This window comes from Leiobunum rupestre, chromosome 3, assembly GCF_980474605.1.
Source record: "Leiobunum rupestre chromosome 3, qqLeiRupe1.1.hap1, whole genome shotgun sequence".
NCBI lineage: Eukaryota > Metazoa > Arthropoda > Arachnida > Opiliones > Sclerosomatidae > Leiobunum > Leiobunum rupestre.
Genome location: NC_143386.1, coordinates 59,129,024 through 59,145,248, shown reverse-complemented (window position 1 = coordinate 59,145,248; position 16,225 = coordinate 59,129,024). Strand labels below are relative to the sequence as shown.

The 16,225-nt window shown below is 37.3% G+C and overlaps 1 protein-coding gene across 4 annotated transcripts; it reads right to left on the bottom strand.

Annotated features, from left to right (window-relative positions):
* Positions 1 to 689: 689 nt before the first annotated feature.
* LOC149953224 (uncharacterized) lies at positions 690 to 15,445 on the bottom strand. Of its 4 annotated transcripts, none has more exons than XM_090168829.1 (10): positions 15,294 to 15,445; positions 14,610 to 15,220; positions 14,219 to 14,540; positions 13,631 to 14,124; positions 13,314 to 13,573; positions 13,004 to 13,236; positions 12,684 to 12,944; positions 11,351 to 11,477; positions 8,109 to 8,372; positions 690 to 994 (listed from the first exon to the last, which is right to left on the bottom strand). In XM_090168829.1, exons 1-10 carry the CDS (start codon positions 15,342 to 15,344, stop codon positions 966 to 968), a joined length of 2,652 nt encoding a protein of 883 aa, XP_090024955.1. In that variant the 5' UTR covers positions 15,345 to 15,445; the 3' UTR covers positions 690 to 965. The 4 variants fall into 4 exon arrangements, with proteins under 4 accessions (XP_090024955.1, XP_090024952.1, XP_090024954.1 ...); XM_090168826.1 differs by lacking the exon at positions 690 to 994 and adding an exon at positions 4,604 to 6,862; XM_090168828.1 differs by lacking the exon at positions 690 to 994 and adding an exon at positions 4,604 to 6,862 and having other exon boundaries at positions 8,109 to 8,264.
* Positions 15,446 to 16,225: the final 780 nt, after the last annotated feature.

The following is a 16,225-nucleotide window of genomic DNA, read 5'->3' as shown; positions in this document are numbered from 1 at the left end:
CAAGTTTGCTTTCCATACTGCCTAATTAACTGCCAATTATGTGATCCACCTAACTGGCTTTTAACAGTTGTATGGTCTGAACTAGTGTTGTAAGTCGGAAAAATATTAAAAAAATTTCATTCCATGATTAGTCTAATATATTGTTTGCAAATTTAAATAAAGCGGCATTTTCACCTCATTTTTTCGAACCTGAGTGTAAAACTAAACATCTAGACTAGTTTAAACTGATTAACAATGTAACACCTTTAATGTTTTGTAGTATGTTTACTGATATTAGACATTTTTTCCGATTTGTGGAAAATTTCCTGGAAATTTTCCGCATTTTATTTTTCCGGAAAATTAACACTAGTCTGAACACCTCTTAAAGGGAATATAACCTCAGGTATTTGGTGTGGAACACCAACGCTTGCAGCTCTGGCCGCTTTTGCCTTTTTCTTTAAAAATGTTTGGCGCCACTGTACAGGGACATTTGAAAAATTGAAGGGGTCTTCCGTAAAGATTGCTTTGCAGGTTATATTCCCTTTAAATAACGTTGCTTGTAAGCCGAACATGACAAAAGTAGGCACGATATTGGAAATGAAATAGAACAAAATATTTTGGAAAACTTTATTTATAATAGTATCTTTTTTTCTGGCATTTTCACGTATAATGTAGAAAAAAGACTATAATATATAGCAGTTACAGTTACAACGACACGTATCGTTTTTATTAAATGTTTTTTTTTTCCATATCAGTTTTTCCTTTTTTTCTTAATTAACAATAATATATCCTACTTAATTTATTTATTCTCATATTAGATTGACCGGTGATTTATTTTTTGAAATATAAAACTCTTTATTTTTCTCCACGTTTGTTTAAAACGTGCGACTAGATTTTTCTTTAATTTTAGTATTTTGCGAAAATTATAATAAACATCCTGATTATCCTTGGAAATTGTTTGAATACTTGTGTAGGTAAAGCAACAATTATTTGTGTTGTGGCGAGCAATGTAGAACTAATAAAATAATTGAAAATTATAAATAAATGAACGTACCTCGATTCTTGCACGTACTTATTATAATAAAATACTATATTCGATTAAAAATGATATTATATACCGGGTGTCTGTATTTGATCGGCGAAGGCATTTTTTTCAAAAACTATACTTCCAAGAAATGTTAAATTTTCAGTGTGTACTCTCTCGGGGGAGATCGTTGTTATTTGGAAATTTCTGAAAAATCGTGAAATTTTTCACGGTTTTAGAAGTGTTAGTTTTTGAAGGCTACGGGGTAGACGAAAAGTTTCAAATTTGTTTGTTTTTCATGGCGAATTATTTCAGTGACGAAATGTCCGATTTCCACCATACCAATTCCATTATAGGTTTTCGAGTATGCTCTACAACTTGCTTATTGAAACTTTTCGTCTACCACGTAGCGTTCAAAAACTAACACTTCTAAAACCGTGAAACATTTCAAGATTTTTCTGAAATTTACAAATAAAAACCGTCTCCCCCGAGAGAGTACATACTGAAAATTTCACATTTCTAGAAAGTATTGTTTTTGAGAAAAATGCCTGGGCCGATCAAATGCAGACACCCTGTATAAAGTATAATTGTAAATAAAAAAGTTAGCTCAACGAGTTTAACTTATTAGTTATTACAGACGAAACAATTACGATCGAAAAAAATCGTTGATCATATTTATATAGTGCTTAAAAATCACAAGAAATGACCGGGGTTTTGACTTATACGAATAAGTATTTATTTAGTACATCGTATATTTTTATATACCCGTTGCCCATCGGTTCAGTAATCTATCGGAAATCTAAACTGGGGATTGGCTAGCGGCTTCCGAGAATGGGCCATAGAGGGGGCTGCGGTCGGGGAAAACTCTTTGCATTTCAGACACGTTAGGGGCCGCTCGAGAACATGTAGGCGTCAGCGTTACACACAGCGCCCCCTCTCGCCTGGCTAACCGAATAAAATGGTGAATACAACAGAGTGAAAGGAGAGGAACTAAAATGCGGAACTTGCGAAAAGTTTTCTTAGCCGACAATATAATTTAAAAGGGTCTTCTCGCTAGAATGGCCCGACATTGTTGTCGTAAACGATGGGGGAGTACCCCTTTTGTGATCCTGCCTGATTTTGACCTTTCACTAAATTACTTCGCGAGTTTTTATAGGATAAGTTACGTCGCGACAAAAAAAAGTGACACTAGGCGGCGTTACGATAACTGACGTTGGTTTCGGGTTATTTACTTCCCATTATGGACTCTTCATATCAAAAAAATATGAAATTAACTAGATTAAATATTCTCGTTTACGATATAAATATCTTACTAGAGGAGTATCCATCCAGAGCATCAAAATGAAACGTGTTTCTTCGCAGGCTCGAGGCACTTTTCAATATAAGCGAAATCACGCGTGTGTACACCGATTCCTATTTTACCGCGTGTATTATTCCGCCTAGAGGTGTATAATGGTAAAATTACACTCCGTAGGGATATTTACTTACTAATAAACCATATGTACCCGAATTAATTTTTACGAAAGTCACTATAATTATGTGACATTAGCAATTGTTAGATAGATACTTATCTGGTAAAATTATATTATATACTTCTGATACTAAGTTTGTAATAAAAATTCGTCAAGAAGGCATGTTAGTTCCAACCCAACCACTAAATTAAAATTACATTGGGCGTTTCAAATTTCCAGGCAATATTTTTTCAATATAATATTTATATCATCGCAAGAATCTTTTGAGGTGAAACGGAGAATATGTAAGCAACACCGTTAAGAAGGGAGGAGGCAAGTTCTCTCTCTGTCCGAGTAGGCTGAACATATATTCCGGTAATCATTAATCTATAAGCTATATATTCTCCGTTAACCTACATAAATTCTTGGTACTAACAAAGTAACAATTTAAACATAAATTTACGTGTGAAAAAAAAGACCCGAAATAATATAAAAATATATATATCAGTTTTCCTTTGATTTACAATTTAAATTATTTTGTTCATGGCGTGTTTTCTGTAATATTATTTTTTTTTAGTCTTTTCCAGAATTTATTTCCCACCCCAAGGAAAAATACGACAAATTTCTCGAGTTTTTTCTCATCTTTCATATATATATATATATATATATTTTCTATTTCCAAGTTCCAAATCTTTTAATACTGTTTTTTTTAAAGTTATCTGGATTTTTTTCCACTGACGTCAAACGGTACAGTAGATTACATGGACCGAGCGCGACAAAAAAATCGATGAGTTTCCGATAACATTACAAGCGGAAAAAAGGGGGCACCCAACTCCTTAAAAAGCTTGTTTCGCCCCTCCCCCCTAACGACACAAGAGGGGATAGTGAATTTACAGGCGCGTGCCATTAGAGGTGTTTTCTTTTTTTTTAATATTTTTTTATCTATATAAATATATAGGAACGTCTTTATCGGCGTCGATAATTGGTTCAATCTTTGGAACAACTATTTCAGGGCGGGTTCGGGGGGGGGGGGAAGGGACAGTTTTCACAAGTCCGCGCAATAAAAGAAATGTTTGACAATAAAAACACACATCGATCCCTGTAAATTTTTTTTGTAGATGACAAAAGTTTCAGGGAAGTGGGCGGGGGCGGGGGGTTGAATTAAAAATGGCGGCTTCCTTGGAAAGCGATTTGAAATGATGGTTTTATAAGTTACATTGTAAGGAGCACTTGATCGAACGCGGTGAAAATTGTTTTCTAACGTTAATTTACTTATAAATTATAATGGCAGAATTTATTTAATTAGCCATTTCAGATTTACTACGTGGCTCTAAGTAAACTGAAAATAATAATTAGAAAAATTTGTAGACTTGAGCCAAGTTTTATTTAATAACGGTCAGGGGCGTAGGAACGTTCTGGAAGTTGGAGGGGGCAAAGAGAAACTAAAAGGGGTCTGGAGAATGGTTTTGAATTTTTAATGGCGTGTAGCTTCTCCGAATGCACGTGTACATTTTACTACTATGTAAATTGGCGGGAAAAGACTGAAATTTAATAACAGTTGAGGTTCTATAAGTTTTTTATGCTTTTAAAATGATAATTTGAGCCTTTTGAAGATTTCAACTGACCAAAAAGTTGGAGGGGGCAATAACATTAGTTGCCCCTCCCAGCAAAATTCCAGGGAGGGGCATTGCCCCCCTTGCCCCCCCCCCCCCCCCTGGTTCCTACGCCGATGATAACGGTGCGCGACACACGCTCGGTAGCTGGTTCAAATTAACCCTTGACACCGAGTAGGCGTGACTCGCCGTTATTAAATAGAACTTACATAGCGCCATCTTCAGCATTTTCGGGGTAAAAAACTCCCTAATTAAAACGTTTGAAAATAAATTTCAGCGTTTTTACATCAAATACCAAAAGCATACATTTTTTTTGTTCCAGCCAATAACAGATACAACCTTTTTACGATAATAATACTGTATATCAACGCAACAGTTATATTAGTAATTTCAATTAGCAGTAAACTACTATAACTACTATAATTTCAATCCTACAAAATGTAACAATTTAAACCATAAGTCGATAATTATATTACATTATTTGAAACATAATTATAAACATATGGTTTAATTTTAGGACAATTCAAGCTTTTTTTTTCAAAAACTTAACGCTAATATTTTTTTATATAATCTCAAAAATTCCTATACACCTAATAAAACTATTAAATCAACGTGCATGGGCAAATAAAAACGCGACATTTTATTTTAACCCAAAGCCACCTAGCGGCTCTTGGTCGAATTAAACGTCACTGTTAAAATTGTAATATGGTAAGTAACATAATAAACATCAGTATGACACTTACTATTCCAGCAAAATAAATTTTTTAATGATAGTCTATTTCGCCAATGACCGTAATGTGAACTGCGAGCTCTCCGCAATCTGTTACTAGTCTTTGGAAGTGTCAAGTAACTGTGACCGATAAATCGTTACCGACAGCCTATTTGAAAGATCAGCCAAGGCTTAAGGAAAATTGTAACGCTTTCAATAGTAAGAAATATTGTTTATCTTGGTAAAATAATGATAAATTACCAAATCAGAATACAAAATTGACCAATATAAATCATATTTCCGTTTTAGAAGGTAGTTATTTTCGAATTTGAGAACTAAACGCGTTTTCGCCATCACACTAGCCTGGCAGTAATTTTTGGGTAGGTTGTGACGCGTTTCCTGTTCCGAAACTTCCGATTACTCCATCACTCCACGACAAACTATAACAAAATCGTACAGTGTCAAACTTACGTTTATGACGTTACTTATGGTAATATGTTAAGTATTTCATTTTTTTTTCCCAATGAGAAAATTGTTTTAAATATGATATGTCAAAAATAAATCTAAGACGTTGATTTGGATGTATATCTTCTAAAGCATTTTTAGTCAAACACATTTTTCATAAAATTTAACGCTAAACTAATCTACTAAAATGGAAGATATATGTTTTTTTTAGTTATTTTTTCAATAATTATTTTTTAGTTAATGGGCACACTAAGCTTTGAAAAATATTTTTCAGAAACACCGCGGTTTTTTTACGTTTTTATTACCAAGTCCGTTTTCCCATCCAAAAACCCAGTTGGATGGATCAAAATTTTTTAAGCCTACTTTCGCGACAGTAAAAAATACGTTTCCATTATTTTTCCTTATAATTTTGTATTACATAATAAATTCCTCTGTTTTTTTGGTGTGTCATATTTATATCCTAAAATGGCGCACAGTAACGACATTTCAAAGGGTTAAAGTTCGTCAAGCAGCGACATTTAATTCTAGGCGAACTACGGTACCAAGAAGCTACGATTCTAACCTATTTAAGTAATAAAGCAAACAGACAGGACTTTGGAGTAGCGTACGGTTGAGCAGTTTTGCGTCTTCAGTGTGTGGAGCTCCGCCCCCAAAAAAACGAGAGGATTCAAAAGCTCTTGGCGCCATCTCTACGCGAAAGAGACCACTAAGAAATAACTTTGAAATAGGAATAGAGATGGCGCGAAAAGCGTTATGTCTGAGAGCGATGGCTGGCGGCCACTGACGAAAGTCACGAAACCAAATTCACCAGCTTTCCTTTCCTCGTGTATGCACGGACTGTATGCTAGCTTTATTACATACAAGTTTTAATTATTACAGACAGAAACATTAACAGCCGTGTTTAGTATATATTTATAAGGAGCTTTGTTGATAATAAATTTTTGCGCAAAGACAGCTTAAAAAAAGCTATGATAACAAAATAAAGTTGTAATACTGAAGCGAAGACCTTTACCAAGTTACCAGACCATTATTTAAGTTATTGATAAGCAAAATGACGCGTCAATAAAAGCGGACGAACTTTATCCCCGTCGGAAATGGTCCGTTCCCTAACTGCGATAGAGTTCACTGACGTTGCAGGAGGTGGCGTGGGTGGATGGTTTTTCCCTGCAAGAACCCAAGGACGCGGTGCACGTGGTGCCGTACACCTTGTTCCAGGCGACCACGACGTCGGTGAGCCGCCTGCCTCCTCTGAGCACGCCGCTCCACGTCGCCGCCTTCCTTTTGCCGCCGTCGGCGTCGTCGTAATCGCGGCCGTAACCGCCGCTGCCACCGGCCTGACCGCGTTCGCGGCGCCAGGAGCTGCGTTGCGCCTCCCGCTTGCGTTTCTTGAGGCGTCCCCCCGCCGTTTCGTCCGTTTTGGGCGGGAAACGGCCGTAAACGAACGTCAACGCTCCGAACATGACGAATCCCAGCAACGAGGGGATGAAAGCCATCCCCGTCGCCGACAGCGAGTAGTGCAAGTAGCGAGAATTCATTTGCATGTCTCCTTCGGTGAAGGAGCGATTCGTGGCCGGGTCCATGTGGCTGGAACGCCATTCGTAACTCCACAGTGTGGAATTCCCTGAGCACCCGCCACCGCGAGGTAAAGAAACACACCACCGAAAATAGCGTTAGTGCGATGCGCAAAAGCCTCTAATGACCCTTTTCGAAAAAGCTTCGGCTTACCGAAGTACACTCTTTTTTGAGGGAAACCCAGTGTTGCCAATTTTTATACAAACGCAATTGCCATAGCTAAATAATTAATTCCCCACAAAATGGCCTTTTCAGTGTACGTAGACGTACAGCTACGTAGCGGCCAATGCGATAAGCACGAACTGCTGAATTTTCGTATGCTAAGCAGACGATAAATTGCGGAGAGTCTGTTTAGAAGTTTATGAGCTTCTCGAGTTGGCCGCTACGAGACTCTAGTAAACAGAAAAAGCTAATTCGCACGCCAACAAAAACTTACAATTATCTTAAAACCCGAGAAATATGGCAATTTATACCATATTGTCCACTTGACAACATTGGGGACGCCCGTCTTCGCTTTTAATGCATTTAGTTATACTAGATGGCAATTTAAAACGTTGGGGGAGGAAATGAAATAAATACTTATTTATAGATGGAACCCTAAGCCTATCATAAGGTCCACATAGGCAAAGGTCGATCTAGGTCAAATTTTTGAACCTAAAACTGCCTATTAGAAATAAGAGTTACGTTTCTGAAGGTATTTATTTTTCAAATTTGTGATTTAGACGCGTTTTGAGTGACATTTATCAACCCGAGCGTGGCTGCTCTATCAAGTAAGAGAATATTTTAGATGTAGAAATTTTGAAAACGAAGATGTCGCTACTGCCCTATCGTCGTACGTTAACTTTCTTCTCTCCACGACAACGCCGTTACCATGGGCCCCTATGGTGGGCCATTACTTATGGAGACCTTAGGATAGGCTCACGATGGAACCTAACACTAATTAAAGCAACGTTTGATTTAAAAAAAAACTAAACATTAGTTCAAACCAGGATAAAATCACCAAAAAAGAAACAAGCAGACTGCTGGTGCCATCTAGTACGACTTCGGGTATTACCCCTGTGAAAGGATATCCTCAGTCTATATGAGCACTAACGAGTAAGTTGATATCTAATATCATATGTAACATAATTTACATATGCTAATATATACACCAGATTACTAATAAATCTGTCAAATATCGAATTTGTTTGCACAATTTCGAAAAAGGGTCATTTTGAAAAATTGTTAGTTTAGCAACACAAAAACGGGAACACAAGGCGGAAAATAGGGAGTTAAGCGGTTGGGAAAAAGTGTACCTGTGGCCAGGACCTCCGGATCTTGCACGGTGTGTACTTTGAGGTCGGGCCCCGTGTATTGTCCGTAGTCGACAGGGTTGTAGAAGATTTGGTTCTTCCACATGTTGAGGTCTAGAATCATGACGATGACGATGATCCCGTAGTTGAACCACTTGCCTTTGAAGGACAAAGCAGCCGCGTCATCAGCCTCGCGAAGGGCATCGAGAGCTATGCAAGCATCGATCTTTGAAACGGCCTCTTCTTTCGATAAGACCTTATCAACATCTGCAACACAGCCGCACAACCAACCAACGCTTATATTTACTCGGGGAACCAGAACCATAGACACCGCGACATCAACAATTACAACAATCATCGACCATCATCGACATGATGACCAAAGATCAACGGCCCGAACGACACACACCAACCAACTCGGACATTCCTCCGAGGCAAAAGGAAATTCCAAGGTTCAAATGAAAAGATACTAAACTGGACACAAAAAGCGAGCGTAGATTTACGTGCTTAGAAATTGGCATTACCGGTTAACGGGTGAAACCTATAATACCAAACGATCCGGTTTAATGTCACAATCTACACTACCTAACAGCTCAGTTTAAATTCGAAACCTACATTACCAAATGTCCTGGATTAATGTCATCATCTACACTATCTAAAGGCCCACTCTACCAAACGTTCCGTTTTAGAGTAGAAACCCACTCTACCAAACGTTCCGTTTTAGGGTAGACACCCACTCTACCAAACGTTCCGTTTTAGGGTAGACACCCACTCTACCAAACGTTCCGTTTTAGGGTAGAAACCCACTCTACCAAACGTTCCGTTTTTGGGTAGAAACCCACTCTACCAAACGTTCCGTTTTAGAGTAGAAATCCACTCTACCAAACGTTCCGTTTTAGAGTAGAAATCCACTCTACCAAACGTTCCGTTTTAGGGTAGAAACCCACTCTACCAAACGTTCCGTTTTAGGGTCGAAATCTATTCAACCAAACGTCCCGTTTAAGTGTCAAAAACTACTCTACCAAACGTTCCGTTTTAGGGTAGAAACCCACTCTACCAAACGTTCCGTTTTAGGGTAGAAACCCACTCTACCAAACGTTCCGTTTTAGGGTAGAAACCCACTCTACCAAACGTTCCGTTTTAGGGTAGAAACCCACTCTACCAAACGTTCCGTTTTAGGGTAGAAACCCACTCTACCAAACTTTCCGTTTTAGGGTCGAAACCTACTCTACCAAACGTTCCGTTTTAAGGTCGAAACCCACTCTACCAAACGTTCCGTTTTAGAGTAGAAACCCACTCTACCAAACGTTCCGTTTTAGGGTAGAAACCCACACTACCAAACGTTCCGTTTTTGGGTAGAAACCCACTCTAACAAACGTTCCGTTTTAGAGTAGAAACCCACTCTACCAAACGTTCCGTTTTAGGGTAGAAACCCACTCTACCAAACGTTCCGTTTTAGGGTCGAAATCTACTCTACCAAAAGTTCCGTTTTAGAGTAGAAACCCACTCTACCAAACGTTCCGTTTTAGAGTAGAAACCCACTCTATCAAACGTTCCGTTTTAGGGTAGAAACCCACTCTAACAAACGTTCCGTTTTAGAGTAGAAACCCACTCTACCAAACGTTCCGTTTTAGGGTAGAAACCCACTCTACCAAACGTTCCGTTTTAGTGTCAAAAACTACTCTACCAATTGTTCCAGTTTATGGTGGTGTTAACTTACACTACCAAACGTCTCTGTTTAATTGGAAACATACACTACCAAACGTCTCTGTTTAATTGGAAACATACACTACCAAATGTCCCGTTTTGGGGTAGAAATATACATTGAAAAATCGACCGGTTTAAGGTGGAAACCTCAATACTCAACTATCTAATTCAAGGCCTATGCTAAATACACCCTATGCTACAGAATAACCTCACTACTTTTTAATTTGAAATGCCGTTACTGGTATAGGCAAACTAAAATATTCTAAGCACGTAGTTACAAAATACAATCAAAAAACGATTAGGACAAAAGAAAAATAACTACAAGTAAAAATTGAGGGTAGATTAACGAGGCAGTGTCGTTGGGTCGGACCAGAAAAAGTACGAGTGAATGAACATTGAAAAGATGGGAGCAAAGTATCATGTTAAGGGAAAGAAGAATAAGATCGGATGGGATGATAGAGCAAGAGAATAGAGATTGCGATTCCCACACACAAGTAGATTTTAAGAAGTCTATATCTAAAGAAATCTAAGCTATTATGATAATCCTACATAGACCAATATTTAATTATAACCCTTATTTCGCTACCACAAGTTTGTTAGAAGAATTATATCTTACACAAGTAATAATAATAACTATATAAGTAGTGGATAGGGCAACCCAGGGTGATTAGGGGTACGCCCTGGTTAATATTTTTCGGGGGGGGGGTGTACACAATATTTAAGGGGTGGGCATGACCCTCAAAGGCATGGTGCAAGGTAACATGCCATCCCCTAACACTGAGTGCACCCAAAATTTACTATTTCCCTATAAAGTTTCTACCTATAGTTTTAAACACAGAGCATAAGCCAAGAAAACCTTTAATACAAAAAGGTTTCATATTCAGAGTATTTGAAAAATTTGGCGTGGGAAAACTTTAAAATGCTTATAGTAAGCGAAGTGTATAGAGAAGAGATATAACATTCCATGCAAACATGCAAAACGTAAGTTTTTCAGCTGCTAAAAGTATATAAACACAGCCACTCAGTATTTTTAAGGTGCGCTATTTATTATTTTTCATCAGTGTTTCCTTTAATTCAACGAAGTCTGAATCAAAGATCGAAGCGGCAATAGACCTATATTCGTAATAGCCAGAAACAAAAACAAATAGGCCTACTACGAATGCCATTGTAAATTTGTGTGAATTATTCAAAACCAAAGCCCTACAAATTATTAAAATCGCGCAAGAGCTGTGCAAAATATAGCGGCATTGAAACACAATATATCGTAATCCTCAAGGGTCTCATAATGTTTTTGCATATAAATGCGCATGATCAGCGTTGTAACCGATGGCATGTACGGGGCTTTTACAAATTTTAACCAGATAATATTATAGGTGTATATGAATAAAATCATGATGATATGGATTAATAAACTTGTTAAATTTTTTTTAGAATTTAACAAGTTTCAAATAAATTACAAGATTCTTAATTTTTTTCTAATCTAAGAAATTGTTAGTGTTAGTTAAAAATTTAAATTGCATGCTCACTGTTTCACTCACCTGTAATATGGAAAAACACGTCAGGAATGTTGACATACTTCTTGAAGAGATTGAATTTAAAAGACGCCACATGCAAACCGGGAAGTTTGATGTCGAGATCGCAAACAAAATGAGGAAAATCCCAATCCTTAAAAAAGTTCATATTTCAAAAATAAAAAATTAGTGAGATTGATATTGCATATTAAAAAAGGTACTCATAGAGCTCAGTTTTGACAAACTGTTACTGAAACCATTTAAATTCAAAGCTAAGGGCCTGTTGCAAAAGCCTAGCCAAAGTGCTAGCCCATAGAACTTAACATGTGCGATTCTAGCAAAACAGACTTTTGCAATGGGCCCTAATGTCATAAAGCAAAGAGTTTAACTTTTAAGATTGCAATTGGTATAGCCATAAGTAACATAATAACAATAAGTATGTCAACTAGGAGAAATTATCACAGAACCAAGTCAGAGATTGGCGATAATGTTAATGTTGGAAAAAGGTTCAGTCATTAATACAGTAAAGTGTCATACTAATAGTTACTTGTGGAATAGCATAGAGGTGTGAGAGTACTTAAAAATAGTGTATTTAGACTCAAACGCAACTGTTATTTTAGGTTTCAAATGAGGGAGCATCCATAAATTACGTGAGGCGTTTAGGGGAGGGAGGGGGTTGGGTTGAATTTCACCCAATCTCACGTGGAGGAGAGGGGGGGGGGGGGTTTCGGCAAATAGAACGTATTTTTTATCCGCAAGAAACAGTGTAAAATTGTGATAAAACTGGGTTCAATTAAGTAAAACATGTTTCTCCACTAAAATATTGATAAATCCTACACAATAACACCTTTGTGGCTTGCGCATTGTTTTCTGCGCCGGGGGGATGAAATAGAAGCTACTACGATATACGCTCCTGCGTCAGCGTTCGTTCGCGCTAGTTCTACGTTTAACATGAAGGGAATCCCCCTTCCTCATTGAAGTCTAAAATACTAGTCTTAACTAGTCTTAAATATAAATAATTAAACAAATTGTGTTTTATTTAAATAAATCCAACACAATCAAACACAGATTAACGTATTTACACTAAAAATACGCATTTTGAAAAAAATCTCATGTGATGTTAGGGGGGGGATTGAGGGGGTCGAGCCAAATCTCAGGACATCTCACCAAGGGGGAAGGGTAGGTCGAAAAATCGTTAAAATCGCTTCACGTAATTAATGGACGTTCCCCGAGTACCCTAGTCCTTCTCCAAGACCTAAAAATTACCATTTAATTACTAGTTTAAAATAATTTTTAATACAGAAAACAAGTAATGCAAAGACAACCACTTAACAAAATAAAAAAAATTCACGACATTTACCTGCATAACAATGATAAGATCCATAACAAGTATAAAAGACGCTAGAAAAGCTCGAGAAAGTTCAGTCGTAGCTACAAAATCCCTATTCAGTCTGTCCCAGGAAATTCGGTCGCTGACAATCAGACTAACAACTAATGAAGTCATGAAAATCGAGCCACCCCAGAAAATGAATATCCTCGTGCGGGTGTGAGATTTCCAGAAATGGCGGAAGGGTCGGGCCCACTCTGAATACAAATTATCTTGCAACATCATGTCCGTTACCTGAAATAACTTACAACATATAGCCATTTATAAAGGTTTAAGAAAAATAGTCAACGAACCATCCACGCTGTGACAAAATCTCCCAACCATGTCCCACAAGCAGCGGCTTTCATGAAATTAGCATTCGTTATGCCCATCTGAGAATTAATCGCGTATTGATCGTACAAAGGATGGCCAGCCAAAAAGAAGTTATAAACAGTTGAAAATAAGTAGATTGATAGGATAATTGTTAGTAACATGATCATCCATGTTCCCTGCTCTTCGCGGAACATTTTAAGCCTTAGGATGTCTCCTATAATTTAAAGATATGGAACTTATTAGGTATCCTCTATAAATTAATGAAAATGAGAAAATTTTAATAAAACTTACTTAAAAGAAGATGATGAATGATATATTTGCCAAATATGAGACCACCAAGGATGGCGATAAGCCATAATGTCACTTTTAAAAATACCCAAGTATATTCGGGAGGATATTTCGTAGCTACAAATGAGAACACATTGCCAACAACTGGAATTTCACTTTCAGTATGACTATGAGAGACAGGGTCTTCCGCAAAGATTAAAAAATTACAAAATATGACGAAATAAGAGACAAACAGTCTAGCGTATGGATGCTGGAAGAAGTACCTAAAAAGGCAAATTACTTAATTTAAATCTATCAGTCTTCCCAAAATGGTTACATACCTAAAATCTTTATCCATGTACAAAGAATAAACACTTTGTTTATCAGGGTCTAATTGAAAATTTTTGTTCATAGAGTCACCACCGAGCTGCCCGCAGTCAGAGTCAAAGGAGTCTCCAGTGGTGAAATTAGCACATTTGCTATTTCCTGCGGGACATCCTGCCCCTAATGGAGGTGGTGACGTGTAATGACAGGCAGCTTTAGCGCAGTACTCTTCATAATCCTCATCATCCGCTTCTTCATCTGTTACGTCTTCATCCAGAGTTGCTTTGTATAGTAAATTCAGAAGTATCGGATTATCATCTCCTGGATACTTTATTTCTTTAGGCGTCAATCGATTGAAAAGAGGCAAGGAAGGTTTCTGTTCATCAACAGTAGGACTCGGTTTATCGACATTTGAAGATATAGGCGGAGCATTGTTTTCAGCGTTTGTGTTTTGAAGGCGGGAATTTGGTGATAAAGTTAGATTCTTTTCAGTGTGATAGGACAAGGCAACCTATATTAGAGAACGAGAAAATATTTAGCTTTTTCTCGCCTCTTTGAGTCTTCACTAAAAAGGAGATGCTCATTTTCAAAGAACAATAGCTTACTCGATCTGGCACAGAACTACAAGACCTTGTTGAAGGTGTAGTAGGAGAGTTTGAAGTAGCGGTACTGGCGCTACTTCTTTGATCTTTCGTTGAAAGAGCATCCGCTGAAAGGGAACTTCGGGAACTGGCATCTATGTACTTTATGTCAGCTGAAGGAATTTCCAAACTTTTTGGAGTCGAGGGTCTTTTGTATTGTTTGGCTTGGGAAACGGGAACATTGTGATTGGACTCTTTTTCTTGGCTTGGTGTTGAATTTTCACTACTACTGGCACTAACTCTTCTAGTTCGCTCAGGGTAAAATGAAGGCCTTGTACGAAAAGACCTCAATTTAAAAATAAAAATTAAAAGATCTAAAACTAGAGCTAACAATAACAAAACAATTTAAGTATACCTTCTAACAGATTTAAATTTTTCAGGAAAACCACAAGCTCCGCAAAAACCAGAGAAGGAAACAGTCAATTGTTTAGTTCTATTTGATGGACCAAGTCCTAATGAAAATGATGGACTCTTTAACGAACTTTTTTCAGATACAGTTCTTCGTGGTTGTTCAGGTTTATCAAGGTGGTTACTCGTACCCATGGTAGAACTTTTTTCTTCACTGCTTTTCGAGCTGTTGGCTGCACTAGCACTAAGACAATGATCAGAAACCCTAAAGTCTCCATTCTTGTTACTATTAGAATGTTTTTCTTCGTCCACTGAAGAGTCCGATTTGGGGCGATCTTGTCGGTCCCGAATAGACCCCCGAGGGCCGTAAGTTGAACGTAAACGATTAGACTGAAAATGAGGGTCTACCCGCACTGAAGCTTCTTGATTCACAGGTCTATAATAAACAGAGTCTAGCACCGAAGTAGATCCACCAGTACAACGAAGCTCTATTTGCCTGATGGCTTCTGCAGTCGTAGCTTGCCATTCTTCGGGAGAATTAACAGACTCCAAACCCACATCAGCAGAATCTGAATCTTCTACACCTTCATCATCATTAACACTTTCAGGCAAACATACCTAAAAAATACAAGACATTAAAATTTTGAAATAAATCAACTTAAAATGAAACATTTTTAAGGAAAAAACATACATTATCATCAACTTTTGACGGTGTTCCTTCTTGTTGGGCCATTTTACACATGGTAGCAAAAATAACTGGGCTATTATTTTATCTCTTTTCAATTAAATTTTTTAAATTTCTAAAGAATCACTATCTTAATACTTCTAATACGACAAATAGAAGTGCTTTTTTATCTAAGAATTATATATAAGTATAAAGAGAAAAACTCTCAATACTTTTAAGTAAATTTCATCAAAAACATTTTTCTTTGTCAGTTAAAAATATTCAAATTTACATTAATTACAATGCAAAGGTACTTTCTGTATGAGGCATCTTATATAGTTTAAGGAGTTGTTTTTAGAGAAGCGAAATTCAATGTTAGAAAACAAACATTGAAATTATTATGGCAAGCGTGAAACGTACCTAGCTATAGAAGCTACTGGGCAAGATAGTTTTTACTCATTGCAGCTTTAAATAAGCGCTGTCATTCCTAATCTGCACCCAAGGAATTACGTTCAATTTCTATCATTGACTTTTGACAGTTCATATTGCTTGTCCAGCATAAGTGACCTAGAAAAGGAATATCAGAAAATTTACCTTACCGAAATATGTAATAAACCCGTAAAAAATAATCTACGTCGTTGTATAGCTAGCTAAAATATAAATAATCGAGGAGGGGATGGGGGAAGCTAATATAAAAAACTATGAGTCATCCACGGAAGCTGAATCGGCAGGGGTTAACAACCAATGACTAATATTGAATAAGATTTCGTTACGAGCGCAAGGCCTACTGCCATATTATTAAGCACTTGATAGATATTTAAGATTATTGTACGTAATATTTGATGTATTCGATTTAAATATAAATACTAAATACTAAGGCTTAATATTTACCCGATTCCATCTCTCTCCTGCAAATGTGGCTTCTCCTACGAGCCATAACTAAACTGAAAGCTATTAAT

What these genes read in the sequence shown, in the direction of transcription:
- LOC149953224 (XM_090168826.1), bottom strand. Translation starts at nt 15,344, where the DNA reads ATGTGTAAAATGGCCCAACAAGAAGGAACACCGTCAAAAGTTGATGAT. An exon ending in ATTTTGTCACAGCGTGGATG is followed by an intron (nt 12,945 to 13,003) that starts GTTCGTTGACTA and finishes AAGTTATTTCAG; the next exon opens with GTAACGGACATGATGTTGCA. An exon ending in CGTGTTTTTCCATATTACAG is followed by an intron (nt 8,373 to 11,350) that starts GTGAGTGAAACA and finishes GCTGTGTTGCAG; the next exon opens with ATGTTGATAAGGTCTTATCG.